We start from the raw sequence: 20,587 nt of genomic DNA, 5'->3' as shown, positions 1-20,587 counted from the left end.
GCTCCTCACCACATACAAGGCTTTCATCCGCAGCTCAATGGAATACTGTTCTCCCCTATGGGCTGGTGCTCCTGCCTCAAACCTGGCTCGGCTTCACGCTGTTGAATCCAAAGCTTTCAGAATCATTGGAATCTCCCGCGATGAAGCTATCTCTGAGGGCCTTTCACTCACTCACCGCAGGCAGGTAGGTGGTCTTTCTGTCTTCTACCGACTCCTCTCCGGCCTTGCTCCCCCAGCTCTCTCTGTGCTCTGTCCCCCAAATATTCCTACAGGTCGCACAAGATCTGCCAGCCACCCTCTGATGGTTAAACTGCCGAAATCTCGGCTCTCTGCTCACCTTCACTCTTTCATTACCTCTTTTCTCCCGCCTCTGGAACAAACTCCCACACTCACTTCAATCACACTCCTCCCTCCAGGTCTTCAAAACAGCTGTTCACCACCATCTCTTATCTTCCCCCATCCAAAACCTTGATCTTTTCTACCCCCACTAATTCACCCCAGATCCACCTTGTTTGAAATTCCAACTTCTTTCCTGGAAGTCTTGGCAGTGTCCATATGTTTTATACCTCTCCCACCGCCCCCCCTTCCCATGCCTCCCCCCCAAAGCTCTCTCCCTCCCACAGTTCTCTCGATGTCTCCATGTCTCTCGGTCCCTGCTCTCAAATGTTGTGTTTGTGTCCTTCCCCCTCTCTCCCCATCTTGTCTACCGCTCCCGATGTTATTTGTTTTGTGTGTCTGTTTGTCTTTCTGTGTGATTAATGTTCGCTCTTTCACGAGCCTCGATCTTGTATACAAAAAAAAAAAAAAAATTAAAATAAAAAAAAATAAAAAAAATAAAGAAGTTGTGGACGACTTGTGACAAACTTGTGACGAGTTGGATGAGTTGGTTACGTGGCAAGAACAAGCCGATTCGATTTTGGTTCAAGGTCCGGATCCAGATCTGGCCTATCAGTGGATACAAGACGGATGTATGCTCTCTACCGAGTGTTGTAGTTTTTATTGCATGAATTACAATTTAGGGGATTTGTAGATAATGGACAAGTCAACATGGTATATAGGATTTGATCTTGAAATCCCACCATTAGTGAACAGTGGAATAGTATATATGGGTTCAGATGGGAACATGAAACGGCGAAACAGAAATTTCTGTAGCAACTTTTTAGGTTGTACCAGAGGCTACCATGTACATTCCAAACAGACTTAATACCAAAATGGTCCTATTAATGAGACTTATCTGCACAGAAAAATACAATTACAAAAACATGCCGTTTAAAAGCGATTTTCTGAAAACTAATTTTGTCAAAAACAGCCTCTTGTTCTCAGGCAGTCATTTAATGTACTTGATGACATCATGTGTTATTTACTTAAATTACAGTAATTTTACTCCCTTTGTTAAGAATGCTTAATGAGATGAAAAAAACATTGAATCAATCAAAAACACAGAGATATGGCACATGCTCGCTGTTCTTCACCGGGAACTTAACAGCTGTTACTAACCCTATTTACCTCCATGCAGACTCTATGTGGGAGCTCGTGAAGCTGTCTTTGCTCTGAATGCAATGGACATCACCATGCAGCCAAAAACAAAGGTGTGTTGTCTTCAAATTAAAACTTCTGCCAGAAAGTCTTCAAATACGAGGAGTTATGTCAACAGTTATGTTCGACATTTTGTCTTTTTGTCCCCCGCCCCTCCGACAAGGTCGGAGATGGGGGACATTAAGATGAGCACCGTCGGACCAACTGATCGAAGGTCCATCCATGCACTTTTTTGTATGCGATATTTCAAAAACCATTGCAGATATTTACTATTTCAACTCGATTAGAACATGGCTGTGATTGGATGAATTTTGTTGCCTTGGCAACCATCTCAGTGACTTGGGTTGTGTTCGTGATATTTCAAAAACCATTTATTTGTATACACTAGTACACCCGCTCACTATGGGAGTAGCAGGAAGGGTCGGGTTATTCCTCTTTGGGGTATATAGATTACAGTTGATCTATGGTCGGGTCGGAGTTCCGCTTCCGGTCCCTCGAGCGACGGGGCTTGCTTTGATCTCTCCACGGCATCAAAGTTTGAGTGTTTTCCCGTTCGTTTCTTTGTCAAATTTCCGCTGCGTATTTTGTTGTGTATGTGTTATTGTGTGCTTCTATTTGGTTTTGGTTTTGTAGTTGTTGCAAATTTGTGTGTAATTAGTCGTTTCTTTGTCCGCGCCTCGTGCGGCCTCCTCGTCTCGACTTGTGCCCCGCCCCCTATATTCTCGTTTGTTCTTTCACCTCTGCTCCTGCGTTCTCAAATCCACGTTCTCACTTAGAGACTTTTCCCAGATTGTTTTCATGGTTTTGTTGAAATATTTCTTTAAATATGTTTAAACCGCAGCGGTGATCCCCCCCCCCCCCCCCCCCCCAGGATTTCCATGTTTTAAACGTTTCCCAGTGTGTACCCTGGATAAGAATAGGTACGCCGTATCCCTGCGTGTCGTAGGAGGCGACTAAGAGGGTTGGCGTCAGGAAGGGCATCCGGCCATAAAAAAAACATTGCCTCAAAAAGAGAACCATGACAATTACAACTACATGTGGGCAGGGTACAGCCCGAAGTGGAGATCGGTTTCTGAGGTTTGGGACATGGAATGTAGGGACAATGACAGGGAGATCAGGAGAAGTGGTGGAAGTATTGGTCAGAAGAAGAGTGGACATATGTTGTGTGCAAGAGACGAGATGGAAGGGAAGTGGTGTGAGAATGGTGAAGGGTAGGCAGGGACAGAAATACAAGTTTGTGTGGCAAGGGTGCCTGGAGGGCGTGAATGGTGTTGGTGTCCTGTTTTCTGAGGAGTTTGTAGACAGTGTGGTGAGTGTGACTAGAGTGAGTGATAGGTTGATGATGGTGAAAATGATGATTGGAAAGCTCTTGGTGAACGTCATCTCGGGATATGCTCCGCAGGTTGGTCGGAGCGATGAAGAGAAGGACAAGTTCTGGTGTGCGATAGAGAAGCTGATGGAAAACGTGAAAGATGAGGAAGTTGTTGTGGTAGGAGGAGACCTAAATGGACATGTGGGAAGGAGTATGGATGGTTTTGAAGGAGTTCATGGGGGTTACGGATATGGTGTGAGAAATGGAGAAGGTGAAAGGATTTTGGAGTTTGCTGATGGAGCTGATTTGTTGATTTGTAATACTCAGTTCCAGAAAGAGGATAATAAGCTTGTTACATACACGTCAGGTGGGTCGACGACAACCGTTGACTACCTGATGGTGCGTAGGTGAGATAGGGGGCACCTCCGAGACACAAAGGTGATCCCGGGGGAGGAGGCTGTTTCACAGCACCACTTGGTTGTCTGCGACGTAAGGGTGAAAGGTGCAAGGAGAGCTCGGCGGGTGAAGTACCAACCGAGAATGAAGGTGTGGAGGTTGAAAGAGGTGACAGTAAGGGAGGCATTAAAAGAGAGGCTGAGTAGGGTCGAGGATGATGTGGTTGAGCTTGAAAGTGGTTGGATGTCAATGAAAGCTAGTCTGTTGGGAGCCGTTGGTGAGGTATGTGGATGGACAAAAGGACCACCGAGGCACTCGGAAACATGGTGGTGGGATGATGAAGTTGGAAAGACGATTGACGAGAAGAGGAAGAAGTTCAAGGAGTGGCAGAAGGCGAAGGGTACGGGAGCAGAAACAGCAGAGCATGAAAGTTAAAAGGCAGCCAGGAAGGCTGCAAAGAAAGAGGTAGCAAAGGCGCAGGAGGCATGTAGGAAAATGTTCGGAGAACGCTTGGATTCGGAAGAGGGTCAGAGAGCGGTATTCAGGATTGCAAAGCAGATAGCGAAAGAGAGGTGTGATGTGATGGGGGTGAGCTGCTTGAAGGATGAAGTGGGACAAATCGTTGTCGACCCAGATGGAATTAAAGGAAGATGGAAAAGATATATGGAAATGCTGTTGAATACAGAGAATGAATGGGATGGCAACATAGAGAGTAACCCAGTTTTAGGACCGGCAGAGAAGATAACTGAGAAGGAAGTTGAGGAAGCGATAAAAGCAATGAAGGGTAGAAAAGCGGGAGGGCCGACGGGAGTTGTGGGAGATATGTTGAAGGCAGCAGGAAGTTGGGGTGTGAAGAGAATGACAGAGATCTGTAATCTGGTGGTGAAAGAAGGCCGCATTCCAGTGGATTGGGAACCGAGTACCCTCGTCCCTCTATACAAGGGGAAAGGTGACCCTCTGGAGTGTGGCTCGTACCGAGCGATAAAGTTATTGGAGCATGGAATGAAGGTATTGTAAAGGGTGTTGGAGAGGAGGATAAGGAAGAAAGTGAAGATCGACGAAATGCAGTTTGGATTTATGCCAGGAAGAGGAACGACAGACGCGCTTTTCATTGTGAGGCAGTTGCAGGAGAAGTACATGGAGAAGAGGAAGAAGTTGTTTCTTGGGTTTGTTGATCTGGAGAAAGCATTCGATCGGGTTCCACGCAAAGTATTGACATGGGCATTGAGGAAGTTAGGAGTGGAGGAATGGTTGATCAGAGTAGTGATGGCAATGTACAAAAGAGCATGCACAGCTGTAAGGACGAAGGACGGGAACAGTGGTGAGTTTGAGGTGAAGGTGGGAGTGCATCAGGGGTCGGTACTAAGTCCACTACTATTTGTAGCTGTGATGGAGGTGCTGGCTCAGAACGTAAAGGAGGGTTTACCGTGGGAGTTGTTGTATGCAGATGATCTGGTGTTGATTGCGGAAAGTATGGATGGACTGAAGGAAAAGATGAACACGTGGAAGGAATGTATGGAGACAAAAGGTCTGAAGGTGAATATCGGAAAGACGAAGGTGATGGCAAGTGGTAAAGCATGTGGTGAGGTGGAAAGAACTGGGAAGTGGCCCTGTGCTGTGTGTAGGAAGGGTGTCGGAGTGAACTCCATTCAGTGTACAATGTGCGCTGAGTGGGTTCATCAAAAATGTAGTGGTCTGAGAGGGTCATTAACCAGTGTGGCAGCTACATTCAAATGTAAGGTGTGCACAGAGGGAACTGCAGATGGAGGAAATGTTGAGTTGGATCTTGGAGATGGCGTGAAGCTGGAAGGTGTGAAAACATTTTGCTACCTCGGAGACATGCTGAATGGAGAAGGTGGATCAGACTCGGCAACGGTTGCTCGAGTGAGATGTGCATGGAAGAAGTTTCGGGAATTGAGTGGCGTGCTGATGATGAGGGGAGTGTCGTTGAAGCTGAAGGGAAAGGTGTATGCTGCATGTGTGAGAAGTGTTATGATTTATGGGAGCGAGACATGGGTAATGAACGTAGAGCAGCAACGAAGGTTGGAAAGGGTGGAAATGCGAATGGTTCGACGGATGTGCGGAGTATCGTTGAGAGAGAGGAAGACAAATGATAAATTGCGAAAGATGATGGGAATAGAGCCTGTGATTGATGCTGTGAAGAGGAACAGGTTGAGATGGTTTGGTCATGTGTTGAGGAAGGATGAAAGTGACTGGTTGAGAAGAGTGATGGAAATGAATGTAGAAGGAAGTAGAAGACGGGGAAGACCGAGAAAGACTTGGCTAAAGATGGTGGAAGAAGAAATGCGGGCAAGGGGGTTAAGGAGAGATGCAGAAAATAGGGCAAAATGGAGAAGATTGTCATGGGGACCGCAAGGCTAACCCCCGCTCCAGCAGGGAAAATGGCCTTTAAAATGCATGTTGTTTGTTGTTGTTGTATGGTCGGGTCTCAAGAACATTGGGTGTGTGTTCATTTACGAAGCTTCTGGTGGAGAGATCGCCAAGTGGTTTAAGCATTTGAGCAAGCACTCCATTCAAAACCGTTAAGGAACGGCTGGCTTGGCAAGCGCTGGCTAGCTGCTTGGCAAATGATCACAACCCGGGCTTCCTCCCTTTCAGTTTCGTGTTAAGCAGCGGGAGCGAGTTTCAAAAGTTCGCTATGAAAAATACCACGGTAGTGGCAGAAAGGGCCATGTTATTCACCCAACATTTGTGGGGTATATAAGAGTACCGTAGATCTTAACTCAGTACTTTTCTTTCTTTTTTTCTTTTTTTTGTATACAAGATCGAGGCTCGTGGAAAGGCCAACGTTGATCACAAAAAGACAAACTGGCACATAAAACATATGATAAAGGGAGTGGGAGACAAGATGGGCAGAGAGGGGGAAGCACACAAGAACAACATTTGAGAGCAGGGACATCGGGAGATCTGTGGGAGGGAGAGGGCTTGGCGGGAGGAGGCATGCGAAGGAGGGTGGGGTGGGAGAGGTAAAAAAAACAAAACACATGGACACTGGTAGGACTTCCAGGAAAGAAGTCGGTATTTCAAAAAAGTGGATCTGGGGTGAAATAACAGGGGTAGAAATGATCAAGGTTTTGGATGGGGGAAGATAAGAGATAGTGGTGAACAGCTGTTTGAAAGACCTGGATGGAGGAGTGGGATTGAAGAGAGTGAGGGAGTTTGTTCCAGAGGTGGGAGAAAGGAGGAATGACAGAGTGAAGGTGAATAGAGAGTCTTTATTTTGGCAGTTTAACCATAAGAGGGTTGCAGGCAGATCTTGTGCGACCTGTAGGAATATTTGGGGGACAGAGCACAGACAGAGCTGGGGGAGCAAGGCGGGACAGGAGTCGGTAGAAGACAGAAAGACCACCAACCTGCCTGCGTTGAGTGAGTGAAAGGCCCTCGGAGTTAGCTTCATCGCGGGAGATTCCAATGATTCTGAAAGCTTTGGTTTCAACAGCGTGAAGCTGAGCTAGGTGTGAGGCAGGAGGACCGGCCCAGAGGGGAGAACAGTATTCCATTGAGCTGCAGATGAAAGCCTTGTATGTGGCGAGGAGCTCCGGTGTGCCAAGGAAGGACTTCGCACGACGGAGGATGCCCAGTCGGCGACTGGCTTTGGAGGCCAGCTTGGAAATTTGGTTTTCCTACGAAAGACCATGGCAGATAGTGAGACCCAAAAGCTTGAGTGACAGAACTTCTTGGAGAGGATTGTTGAGAAAGTAGATGGGAGGGTTGTCCAGTCGGTCTTTCCGGAGAGACATAGTAAGAGTGTGAGATTTGTCAGGATTGAAAGACATGTTCCACTTGTTTGACCAGTCTGTGATTTTGTCCAGGTCTGCAAAGAGTGAGGAGGCTGCGGACTGCCGATCTGAGGGGTGATGAATGGAGTGACAGAGAGTGGAGTCATCAGCAAAGAGATCGAGAGGATTTTCTAGAGGGTCGGAGAGATCATTGATGAAGACCAGAAAAAGCACAGGGCCCAGTAGAAGACAGAGAGACCACCAACCTGTCCGATGGTGAAGTGATAAGTCCATAGACTCACCTTCAGTGCGGAAGATTCCATTGATCTTGAAGGCCTTTGTTTCCACAGCATCAAGCCGATCAAGATGTGAGGCAGGGAGAACAGAACTCCATCAAGCTGTGGTTGAAGGCTTTGTTGGTGGGTAGGAATTCAGGTGTGCGAAGGAAGGCGTTTGTAAGACGGAGGAAGCCCAGTCGGCTGTTGGCTTTGGAGGCCAACGTTTAAGTGTGATTTGCCCAAGAAAGGTCACGGCTGATAGTGAGACCCAGGGGTTTGAATGACTACACTTCCTCAAGATGATTGTTAAGAAAGTAGATAGGAGGGGTGGGGTTTGCCAAATGGTCCTTTCAGAGAAAGGTAGAGAAAGTGTGAGATTTGTCAGGATGGAAAGACATATCCCCAAGTGTTTGACCAGCTTGTGATTTTTATCAAGGTCTGAAGAGAGGGAAGAGGCTGCAGTCTGCCTGTGTGAAAGATGAGCAATGTCGCGGCAGAGGGTAGAGTAATCAGCAGAGAGATATAGAGGATTTTCCAGAGAGTCAGAGAGATCATTGATGAAAATCAGGAAGAGTACTAGGCCCAGAACATTGCCCTGGGATGCTCTAGCCATGACAGGGAGAGGAGATGAAAAGATTCCGTTGAGAGCCACACATTGACTATGAGAGTAGCGAAAGTCTGTAAGACATGCGTGGAGCTGACCTTGTAGTCCATGGGCAGACAATTTGGAGAGCAAGGCGGGATGCTAGACTGTAACAAAAGCACGAGATATGTCCACAGAGACGGCCCTGATCTCATGCCTGTCACTGAGGGCCTCCATCCATTGTAGGGTGAGTAGAAGCAGCACGTTCAAGGTGGAGTCACCTTGTCTGAAACAAAATTGGTATTGTGAGATACGGTTGTTGGAGAAAATGAAGGATTTCATATCAATTGTGAATTGTGATTATGGATTTCATGACCTTGCTGATGACTGGAAGTAAGCTCATGGGTCTGTACTTGATCAAGAAGATCACATTTTACAGCTTTTCATGTAATGCAGTGATGTTGGTGGATTTCCAAGCAGATAGAAGATGACCTAGGGTAAATGACAGGGTGAAAAGGGCAGAGAGAGGATGTGCAAGAGCAGCAGAGTATGTTTTTAGGACACGTGAGGTGATGCCGTGTGGTCCACCAACAGAGTCAGAGTTGAAGGTTGAAAGAATCTTTTCCACCTTCTCCACCTTCTCAGCTGCAAAATATACAGAATCGAGGAGCAGTTGGGTACATAAGGGAAGATTGAGGGTTTGGGGACAAAGATTTGGAAGCAAACACAGAATCGACGCATTCGGCCTTCTTATGAGCGGAGTCGGCTGTGGTGCCATTTGAAGAGACTGAAGGGATGGAGGGGGAGCATACTCTGGAGACAGACGTATCAAGGTGCCACGAGGTCTTAGAGGTGGGAGACAATTTTGAAAGTTTATTTTTGAGGTTGGATAGATGTTATTTTCTGGCTCCCGAGAGTGGACACACACTTGTTGCGGACTTTATGGAATGCATCGAGATTGCCCGGATTTGCCTTCCAGGCAGAGAACGCAAAATGTTTCACAGCAACTGCCTCACCACAGGATTTAGTGTACCATGAGCAGGAAAAAGGGGAGGTTTATTCAAGACGAGATTCCCAGGCTGAGTTAACATCTCGGCAGGCAGTTGATATGGGTGACCAGGTCCTGAAATGAGAAGGCCTGAGTGATCTGCCAGACTCACTGGCATTGAGGCAGTTAGCTGAGACTAGTCAAAGAGATGTTGACTTTCACAAGCACATAATCAGATGAACCAATTGGAGCAGAGGAAGAGCAGGAGACATTTATTGAAAAGTTAGTTATCTCCAAGTCCAGAAGGGAGGATTTACCATTTGGAGAAATAAATATTTGAACATTTAGCTTTTATATTGCAGATATCAATTCCTCATGACGTTTTCTCAAACTTATTAGATCAAGGCTGTGATTGGCTGAATTATGTTGCCATGGCAACCATCTCAGTAACTTGGCTTGTGGAACGTGAAATTAAAAAAAAAAACATTGACTTGAACCTTTAGCTTTGATATTAAACAGATATATTCCTCATACCACACAAAAGGCGGGACACCCAGACTATCAGCTCCTTGTTGCTAATAAGCATTGCCTATTGTCTGTCTACTGTGTCTGCAGATGATTTGGGAAGCAGAGGATAAGAGAACGTGCATGCTTAAAAATAAACCAAAGGTGAGCAAGTTAAGGCTTAAATTGACGCATTTTTTGTAACACCTGTCGTACGTTTCAGTTGACGTCTGATCATTCTGAAAACAGAAATGGTGATGTGATTGTCATGCATGTAAAGCATAAAATGATCCATCCTACGCATAAAAAATGTGTACTGTCATGTTGGAATGTATGAAATGTAGATACGGGGAAATAACCGTATGGAAATAAATATTTGCTCTTATTATTGCAGGACAAGTGTGAAAACTTCATCTTGGATTTGACCTTTAATAATTCTCAACTCATCGCATGTGGAACCAATGCCTTCAACCCTAAATACATTTACATTGTAAGTGGTGGAGGGATGTAACGGTACAATGGTCGTCCTCATGGAACATGCTCCAATTGCTCCATATAGAGTGCCGGTTTCTTCCGAAGTAGTCTCTTGGCTCAGTTGCAATCCTGAAAGGGTTGCCATTCCGACGACGGAAGCACAGACAGAGTTGGGGGATACTTGGGTGAGGGAGCAGGAGTTTGTAATTTGTTCATGGTGCCAGTGATAGCTCACGGACTCTTCGCGAACGACACCGTCGGATCTTTAAGGTCCATCAACTAATGCCGGCACATGGGACACTCGGTTTACCTGCATACAAGGGACTGTGCCCACATTGCTGAATCGGCTGGCATGCGAAATGCCACGCTGACGGTTTATAGCTAGGTCGCGATTTGAACCCAGACTAGATAGTTCAGAGATCAGTAACAGCACAATCCTGTGTTGGCCTAACTGTGCTTTTCATGATGCTAGTCCTGGACAAGCAGTTCTGGTAACCTTCAGTTGGCAGTTTGTGAATACGTTTGATAATCACGTGGTGTTTGTAAACCTCTAATGTTCAATTGTGTGCGTTGTAGGACCAAGATAATTTTGGAAGGAACTTGACGAAGAGAGTCGGGGTGGAAGGTGTCATGTGGTGTCCGCATGATCCCACACATAGCCTGGTTTCTCTGGTTCTGGGTATGGCAGTCATCATTTTAGAAAGTATCCCAAAATCTGTCAATTACCAATGATGTCATGTGAACAGCAACAGCCATATAGTGTCCTAACCATTGATGTATTTTGAAATCGTAATATGAGTTTGTCTAACATAATCAGCCGTAGCGTAAACCTGACAATACCCGAAACTCCTAAAGTATTACCTGCTGTATATTCTACAGCGGATTTGTTGATTGTTTTTTTTAAATTGTTGTTTCAGACAATGTTCTATATGTGGCCACCCAAACAGACTTCTGGGGCTATGATCATGAGATCGCACGGGTGCTGGGTGGTGGCTCCCTGGCAACAGATAGCCGCTGGCTCGATGGTCAGTGCTTGTTATCATACATGTCTGTTGTTTGATTTTTATACAAGGCACAGGGTTGACAGGATGGCACAGAGGAAGTGAACTTCCCCTTTGAGCTATGGAGTCTGTGTTCCGTTCCAGACCTGTCGAGAAACTGCCAGATTGGTGCTTCACAGGCAGGCCATTGGCAGGCCATTGATTGCAACAGGGAGTGTTCTCCCTCAGATGGACATGAAGTTGGCGATACGTCTGCTCGCGTTATCTGGTGGATGATAACATCCCATGTTGTCTTTCGCAAAGAATAGGCGAGTAACAGTTATCGCAAAGAGCTATCGTCACTTTCGCAAAGAGTTATCGCCGGCACCTTGGACAAATTGCTAATTCCTGCCCTAATTTGCAGGGCACTGCATCAGCGGCACAGCCTCACTTTAGCAAGGAATCGTCCACATTTGTAATTGAATCTGAGTCCAATGTGCATTCGTTGACAATGTGTGTGTAGTTGGATGTTTTCTCCATATTCATAAGGTGGAATAGAGCCCTCCCAGGTCTCAAAGTATCCACCTTCGTGTTTGTGTGTGTGTGTGTATGTCTTTGTCTGTTTATGTGTGTGTGTTTGAGTGTGTGTGTGTGTGTGTGTGTGTGTGTGTGTTATTATTATTTACTCTCATAAATTATACACACACGCACACACACATTATGTACACACACACACACACACACACACACACACACACACACACACACACACACAATGCATGCACCCGATGTTCACACACGCACATGACGTACACACACACACACACGCACACGCACACACACACATGATGTCCACACACACATGATGTCCACACACACATGACATGCACACACACACACACACACATGATGCACGCGTCTGATGTACACACACACACATGACGCACACACACACACACATGATGTACACACAAATGACGTACACACACACACGATGCTCGCACCTGATGTACCACAATCATACACACATGACGTACACACATAACAGACAGACAGACATCATGCACAAAACAGACAGACAGACATGACGGACAGATATCATGAACCTGTTGCTTAACCATGCCTCACGAGCGTGGAGTAATAAGGCACCATCAGCTTTTCGAGGAGGGGGACAAGTTTGAAAGTTAAATCTTGACGTTGGACAGATGATGTTATTTTCTCATTGTCCTAAGGGTGGACACGCACTTGTTGTGGGCTTTGTGTAATGATCTGAGGTTGCCTTCGTTCAAATTTGCCTTCCAGGAAGAGAAGGGACTTTTTTTTTCAAATCCGCTGCCTCACCAAATGATTCAGTGTACCATGTGTGGAAGGATGGGTATGGTAAGTGAAGACGAGATGGGATGGATCTGTGCATAAGAGAGAGCAGGTTTCTGTGGAACAGAGAGGGAAGCTGGAAGGAGGTGGGACGAGGGAATGGCTTTTTGTGTTTTTGATCTCTTCACCCCATGCTCTACTTGTGCTTATCAGAAATTGGCAGAAGCATTTTGTTGACTTCCCTTTCTTGTGGGATAAGCACATTGCTCACTTCCTTTTCTTGTCTGACCTTAACACCCTATATTTACGTATCACTCTATATATATTTACTTATAACACCCTATATTTACTTATCACTCCATATATATATTCACTTATAACACCCTTTATTTACTTATCACCCCATATGTATATTTACTTATAACACCCTATATTTACTTAACACTCGATATATATTTACTTATAACACCCTATATTTACTTATCACTCAATATATATTTACTTATAACACCCTATATTTATTTATCACTCCATATATATTTACTTATAACACCCTATATTTACTTATCACTCCATATATATATATTCACTTATAACCCCCTTTATTTACTTATCACCCCATATGTATATTTACTTATAACACCCTATATTTACTTAACACTCGATATATATTTACTTATAACACCCTATATTTACTTATCACTCAATATATATTTACTTATAACACCCTATATTTACTTATCACTCCATATATATATTCACTTATAACACCCTATATTTACTTATCACTCTATATATATATTTACTTATAACACCCTTTATTTACTTATTACTATCTATATATTTACTTATAACACCCTATATTTACTTATCACTCCATATGTATATTTACTTATAACACCCTATATTTACTTAACACTCTATATATATTTACTTATAACACCCTATATTTACTTATCACCCTATATGTATATTTACATATCACACCCTAAATTTATTTATCACTCTATATATATTTACTTATAACACCCTATATTTACTTATCACCCTATATGTATATTTACATATAACACCCTATATTTACTTATCACTCTATATATATTTACTTTTAACACCCTATATTTACTTATCACCCTATATGTATATTTACATATAACATCCTATATTTACTTATCACTCTATATATATTTACTTGTAACACCCTATATTTACTTATCACCCTATATGTATATTTACTTATAGCACCCTATATTTACTTATCACCCTATATGTATATTTACTTATAACACCCTATATTTACTTATCACTCCATATATATATATTCACTTATAACACCCTTTATTTACTTATCACCCCATATGTATATTTACTTATAACACCCTATATTTACTTAACACTCGATATATATTTACTTATAACACCCTATATTTACTTATCACTCAATATATATTTACTTATAACACCCTATATTTACTTATCACTCCATATATATATTCACTTATAACACCCTATATTTACTTATCACTCTATATATATATTTACTTATAACACCCTTTATTTACTTATTACTATCTATATATTTACTTATAACACCCTATATTTACTTATCACTCCATATGTATATTTACTTATAACACCCTATATTTACTTAACACTCGATATATATTTACTTATAACACCCTATATTTACTTATCACCCTATATGTATATTTACATATCACACCCTAAATTTATTTATCACTCTATATATATTTACTTATAACACCCTATATTTACTTATCACCCTATATGTATATTTACATATAACACCCTATATTTACTTATCACTCTATATATATTTACTTTTAACACCCTATATTTACTTATCACCCTATATGTATATTTACATATAACATCCTATATTTACTTATCACTCTATATATATATTTACTTGTAACACCCTATATTTACTTATCACCCTGTATGTATATTTACTTATAGCACCCTATATTTACTTATCACCCTATATGTATATTTACTTATAACACCCTATATTTACTTATCACTCTATATATATATTTACTGATAACACCCTAGATTTACTTATTACTCTCTATATATTTACTTATAACACACTATATTTATTTATCACTCTATATACATTTACTTATAACACCCTATATTTACTTATCACTCTATATATATTTACTTATAACACCCTAGATTTTTTTTTTTTTTTTTTTTTTGTATACAAGATCGAGGCTCGTGAAAGAGCTAACATTAATCACACAAAAAGACAAACCGACACACAAAACACAAAAAACAAGGGGAGCGGCAGACAAGATGGGGAGAGAGAGGGAAGGACACAAAAGAGAGGGGGAAGAGGGGGAAGGACACAAACACAACATTTGAGAGCAGGGACATCGGGAGGACTTGGGGGGAGGTGGGAGAGGATTAAAACATATGAACACTGCAAGGACTCTGGGGTGAATTACCGGGGGTAGAAAAGATCAAGGTTTTCGATGGGGGACGATAAGAGATGGTGGTGAACAGCTGTTTTAAAGACCTGGAGGGAGGAGTGGGATTGAAGGGAGTGGGGGAGTTTGTTCCAGAGGCGGGAGAAAAGGGGAATGAAAGAGTGAAGGTGAGCAGAGAGCCTAGACTTTGGCAGTTTAACCATAAGAGGGTTGCAGGCAGATCTTGTGCGACCTGAAGGAATATTGGGGGTACAGAGCACAGAGAGAGCTGGGGGAGCAAGGCCGGAGAGGAGTCGGTAGAAGACAGAAAGACCACCAACCTGCCTGCGGTGAGTGAGTGAAAGGCCCTCGGCGTTGACTACATCGCAGGAGATTCCAATGATTCTGAAAGCTTTGGCCTCAACAGCGTGAAGCCGAGCAAGGTGTGAGGCAGGAGCACCAGAATAGATTTACTTATTACTCTCTATGTATTTACTTATAACACCCTATATTTATTTATCACTCCATATACATTTACTTATAACACCCTATATTTACTTATCACTCTATATGTATTGTTGCGGATTCGGGGGTCGGCGCTCCCCTTATCAAGGGGGTGGGGGGGTTAATCCCCTTGTCCTTTAAGCTGGCCGTCCCCCAATCCTGGAAATTATGATGCTCCTCCCGGTCGGAATTAGCTAGGGCGATTGGTCAATGAAGTCCCAAATACCTACTTACTAACCCCGACCGCGAGCAGGGAAATAACTCCCACTCGAACCACGGACAAGATGAAAATTGCCAAGCGGTTAGCAAGCCGCGGCCCGAGCTGTTAACAATAAAACTAAACCAGATCCTGAGCAGTTTCCAAATCGTGCCACGGGTACTCAATTGAAAGAAAGGACGGAGGCAATCGGATTAGGAAAACCAAGAAGGAACAAGGTACATTTATTAACAAACCAAAGAGAAGAGGAAAGGGAAAGAATGTACAAGAAGAAGAAGAGCAAAAGGACACAGGGCAATATTATCTATACAGTCTTACTTACAACCCCGGCCAAACAGACAGACTCACACGGGATGGTAGTGGTAGGGGAGGAAGGTCCAGGCAGATGGGTCCAAGCAGGTAGGCTCCGTCCAGGCTCCGGGTCCGTGGGCGAAGAATGGCAGGCAGCTTTGCGTGTCGTTGGCGCACGACCGGACCTTACATATGCGAGGGGCTGGACTGCTGCATACGTCTAGCGTGCCAAACGCTCTCTCTCTCTCTCCTGATCAATCACGGTCCGTATCAAATGGCAGTTCGTATCACACGATGGTTCCAAGCGATCCTCTGCGCAGTCTTCTTATCATCCGCCGTCTCCGCGCTGTTCTCTCAATAGCAACGGTCCCCTGCGCAGTCGTTAAAGCAGTCCTTGCGCTTGCGCTTATATAACACGCTTTGAAATCAGTGCGCGCTTCATAGAGACATGCCCACCAGTGAGCTCACCTCAGCCCTGGTTGGATAGCGAGGGCTCACCGGCTCCGCCCCTGACGGCTCGTTGACAGGGCCACGCCTTGTTTTTGGCGCTCCGCCCCCTTCTTCTCCAAGCTTGACCGCGTGCGTAATGGCGTTTGGAGCGAGGCAGCAAACGCTGCTGGCAAGCGAAGGCGCGTAATACAATTTGGAGAGAGAGACTGGCAAAATGGATGGAATGGGGCCTATCTTATTTAATTAATGCAACGCAGATTCAACTATTGGGAACACAGCCTTGTCTGAAACACATATTAAGGAAATAACTGACAGTCCTATGGTGTCCTACATGTTGCATATGGCCTAACTATGGGTGCGACCTTTGACCTTATTAAATGATGGGATATTTACAAGAGTTATTATTTATTTACAAAAGTGAGGGTTCTAAAAACCGCAACAGTATATTTACTTATGACACCCGATATTTACTCAACACTCTATATATATTTACTTATAACACCCTATATTTACTTATCACTCTATATACATTTACTTATAACACCCTATATTTACTTATCAACCTATATGTATATTTACTTATAACACCCTATATTTACTTATCACCCTATATGTATATTTACGTATAGCACCCTATATTTACTTATCACTCTATATATATTTACTTATAACACCCTATATTTACTTATCGCTCTTTATATATTTACTTATGACACTCTATATTTACTTATCGCTCTTTATGTATTTACTTATGACACTCTATATTTACTTATCAGAATAAATAGTCCTGTAACACTTTTTTATACGTGATCAGGGCTTGTGGAAGAGCTAGGACACAAAACAGATCAGGACACAACATAACAAAGGGGACAGCAGGAGAAGGGAAATGCCAACAGTGGGGTGGAGGGAGAATGTCGACGGAGACAGTCAAACGAGGGATGCAGGTAACGATGAGAGGTAGGGGAGAACGCAAGGGGTGGACAACATGGATACATAAGCAAAAATTGGGGAGGGAGATTAACAGGAGTAGAAAAGATCATTTTTGATTTTGGATGATTTTGATGGAGGAGGCCCAGTCGGCGGCTCGTTTTGAAGGCAAACTTTGAAATGTGGCTTTCCCAAGAGAGATCATGGCTGAGAGTGAGACCCAAGAGTTTGAGTGATTGAACCTCTTTGAGAGGATTGTTGAGAAATTAGATGGGATTATTTGTGGAACCATCCTTTCGGAGAGAGAGAGCATTCGAGTGTGTGGGATTTCTCTGGATTGAAAGACATTTTCCAAGTGTTTGACCGGAATGTAATTTTGTCAAGGTCTGGGGAGAAAAAATGAACGTTTCTTTTTCAGCTTGAAAATGAACTAAATTAATGCAACTGAAAGGTTTTATTTCTGACGCCATGTCCGTAGCCCAAGCATGCGAGTATTACATTGATCTTGTCTGTTTGTTTGTTACTTTCAAAATTGAAGATTCACAAGTATATTTGTTGGTCTGGTCTGGTATTCTGTCTGTATGTCAATCTCCTACAGGTCGTAGTCTCCTACCTATCTTCACAAATTTTAACCATCCAGTAGAGCTAGTCAAAAGTGGGAAGCCAATTATTTTAGGTCAAAAGGTTACAGTTCAGGTTAGTCGTATTTGAATTGTCTGCATTCCTTAAGTAGTCCATCTTTTCCCATCTATGGAATCGCCTTCCTGTGTCTTTCCAATCATGTTCCTTGTTCCACTGTTAGCACCAAGGTTGCCAACATTAACCAAGGTTCACCACCATCTCACCTTTCCCCATTACTTTGATAATCATTTTGTTCCTTCTAACATCCGTCACACATTCAAGTGTAAGGTGTGCACAGAGGGAGCTGCAGATGGAGGAAATGTTGAGTTGGATCTTGGAGACGGCGTGAAGCTGGAAGGTGTGAAAACATTTTGCTACCTCGGAGACATGCTGAATGGAGAAGGTGGATCAGACTCGGCAACGGTTGCCGGAGTGAGATGTGCATGGAAGAAGTTTCGGGAACTTCTTCTGAGTGTTCTGAGTGGCGTGCTGACGAGGAGGGGAGTGTCGTTGAAGCTGAAGGGAAAGGTGTATGCTGCATGTGTGAGAAGTGTTATGATTTATGGGAGCGAGACATGGGTAATGAACGTAGAGCAGCAACGAAGGCTGGAAAGGGTGGAAATGCGAATGGTTCGGTGGATGTGCGGAGTATCGTTGAAAGAGAGGAAGCCAAATGATGAATTGCGAAAGATGATGGGAATAGAGCCTGTGATTGATGCTGTGAAGAGAAAAAGTTTGAGATGGTTTGGGCATTTGTTGAGGAAGGATGAAAGTGACTCGTTGAGAAGAGTGATGGAACTGAATGTAGAAGGAAGTAGAGGACGGGGAAGACCGAGAAAGACTTGGCTAAAGATGGTCGAAGAAGAAATGTGGGCAAGGGGGTTAACAAGGAGAGATGCGGAAAATAGCGCAAAATGGAGAAGATTGTCATGGGGACCGCAAGGCTAACCCCCGCTGTAGCAGGGAAAATGGCCTTAAAATGCCTGTTGTTGCTGTTGTTTGTAACATCCGCCACACGCCATCTTTTCTTACAGCTAGGTCATGTTTGTATGTATGTCACCTGTCTCTTTGCTTTTGTTTGTGCCGCTCGAAACTAAATGGGAGCGTTTTCTTTTCAATCAAAAACTCAATCGACCATGTTTAACCACTATTCTCTTCCACACTTTATTATCTTTTTCCAACTTAGACCCAGACTTCATTGGAGCAATTGCAGGGAAGGAGGCGGAAGGTGACGATGAAAAAATATATTTCTTCTTCACTGAGGTGGCAAAGGAGGTGAATTCCTTTGAGCCTATTAGAGTTGCTCGTGTGGCACGCATTTGCAAAGTGAGTTGGACAAATCCTTTAGTTCTAATTACATTATTCTAAAATCTTTGGTCCATCACAAGCGCAAACTCTTCCTTGATGTGTCCTTTGGATTTGTGCTGAGCTGTTATTATCATACAAGTGAAGATTTTATTCTCTTGAGATGTTGTGTCTTTTTACATCATTTTGTCAGGGTGATCGTGGTGGAAAGACAACTCTTCAAGGAAGATGGACTTCCTTCCTGAAAGCACGGCTTACCTGTAAAGCTCAGCCCGGTGATAATATATTCTCAAATCTCAGAGATGTGTTCTTGGTGGCCACAAGCGATGACCATCCTCCAATGTTAATTGCACTCTTCTCTTCGAATTGGTATGTGTATGGTCTTACCTTCACTTATTCCATTGTAATTCACATACAGCAAATATTGCATTAAAGATGTGGGTAAGCTATTACTTTGAATGGCTAAACTTGGCAAGAGCATTATGTTTGGCTTGAAATACTTCCCTATGATAACTAGGCCATACTATCTTAATCTCATTTAAAGCTTAAATACAGCAAATAAAAATTTTCATAGAGTGTTCTCTATTGATAATAATAATAATAATAATTCATTTATTTTGTATAGCGCTTTTCCAGAAGCCCAAAGGCGCTTTGACAGAGTGGAAAACATAATGCATAACAATACATGATAACAACAATTGCAAAAAGACAAGAATCAATAGGGAAATATTTAAAGCAAAAGGAGGGAGAAGGAGAAGAGATAGTCAGGGGTTAAATGCTGTGGGTTGAATGTTGAATGCAGTGTTGAACAGGTAGGTCTTTAGTGATGTTTGAATGTGGTGAGTGAGGAGGAGTCTCTGATGGTGTGAGGTAGTGAGTTCCAGAGGGTGGGAGCAGCGATGGAGAAGGCCCTGTCCCCCCAGGATCTGAATTTGGTCCGGATGGAGGGGGTCAGGAGGTTGGTACCAGCAGAGCGGAGGTTGCGGGTGGGAGTGTGTCTGGAGAGGAGGTCAGCCAGGTAGGATGGGGCCAGGTTATGGAGGGCTTTGTATGTCAAGAGGAGGATTTTGTACTGGATTCTCTGGGGGATGGGGAGCCAGTGAAGCTTGTAAAGGACGGGGGTGATGTGGTCACGGGTCCGGGAATGGGTGAGTAGACGAGCAGCGGAGTTCTGAATGTATTGGAGTTTATTGGTGATTTTTGAGGGTGAACCATTGAGGAGGCTATTGCAGTAGTCCAGACGGGAGGTGATGAAGGCGTGGATGAGGGTTTCTGCAGCCGTGGAGGAGAGGGATGAGCGGAGACGGGCAATGTTTTTCAGGTGAAAGAAGGCTGACTTTGTGATCTGTTTAGTGTATTTGTCGAAGGAAAGGGTTTGGTTAAAGATGACGCCAAGATTCCGGATGTGAGGGGAGGTGGATACTGGGATACCGTCGATGTTGAGGGCAAAGTTATGGGTGGATTTTGTGAGCGTTTTTGGGCCAATGATGATTATTTCAGATTTATCACAGTTAAGCTTGAGGAAGTTGATTTGAAGCCAGGATTTTATTTCAGTGATGCAGTTTGTCAGGATAGAGTGGGTGTCGGTGGAGACGGACTTGGTGGAGATGAAAAGCTGGATGTCATCGGCGAAGCAGTGGAATTGGAGACCATGACGGCGGATTAAGTGACCGAGGGGGGACAGGTAGAGGATGAAGAGGAGGGGGCCAAGAACTGAACCTTGGGGGACACC

The 20,587-nt window shown here is 43.6% G+C and overlaps 1 protein-coding gene across 1 annotated transcript in view; it reads left to right on the top strand.

The window, feature by feature from the left end:
• LOC137436776 (semaphorin-4E) overlaps positions 1-20,587 on the top strand; it is a 64,320-nt gene that overhangs the window by 22,939 nt on the left and 20,794 nt on the right. Inside the window, exons 4-10 of the mRNA XM_068130862.2 lie at positions 1,517-1,589; positions 9,449-9,502; positions 9,732-9,827; positions 10,388-10,490; positions 10,729-10,836; positions 18,737-18,876; positions 19,049-19,224. Of these exons, the coding sequence (XP_067986963.2) occupies positions 1,517-1,589; positions 9,449-9,502; positions 9,732-9,827; positions 10,388-10,490; positions 10,729-10,836; positions 18,737-18,876; positions 19,049-19,224 (750 nt within the window). The remainder of the gene's footprint in view (positions 1-1,516; positions 1,590-9,448; positions 9,503-9,731; positions 9,828-10,387; positions 10,491-10,728; positions 10,837-18,736; positions 18,877-19,048; positions 19,225-20,587) is intronic.

This window comes from Myxine glutinosa, chromosome 11 (genome assembly GCF_964187855.1).
Source record: "Myxine glutinosa chromosome 11, kmMyxGlut1.1, whole genome shotgun sequence".
In the NCBI taxonomy this organism is placed as follows: domain Eukaryota; kingdom Metazoa; phylum Chordata; class Myxini; order Myxiniformes; family Myxinidae; genus Myxine; species Myxine glutinosa.
The sequence above is the reverse complement of the archived record's forward strand: the minus strand, read 5'-3'. Positions and strand labels throughout refer to the sequence as shown.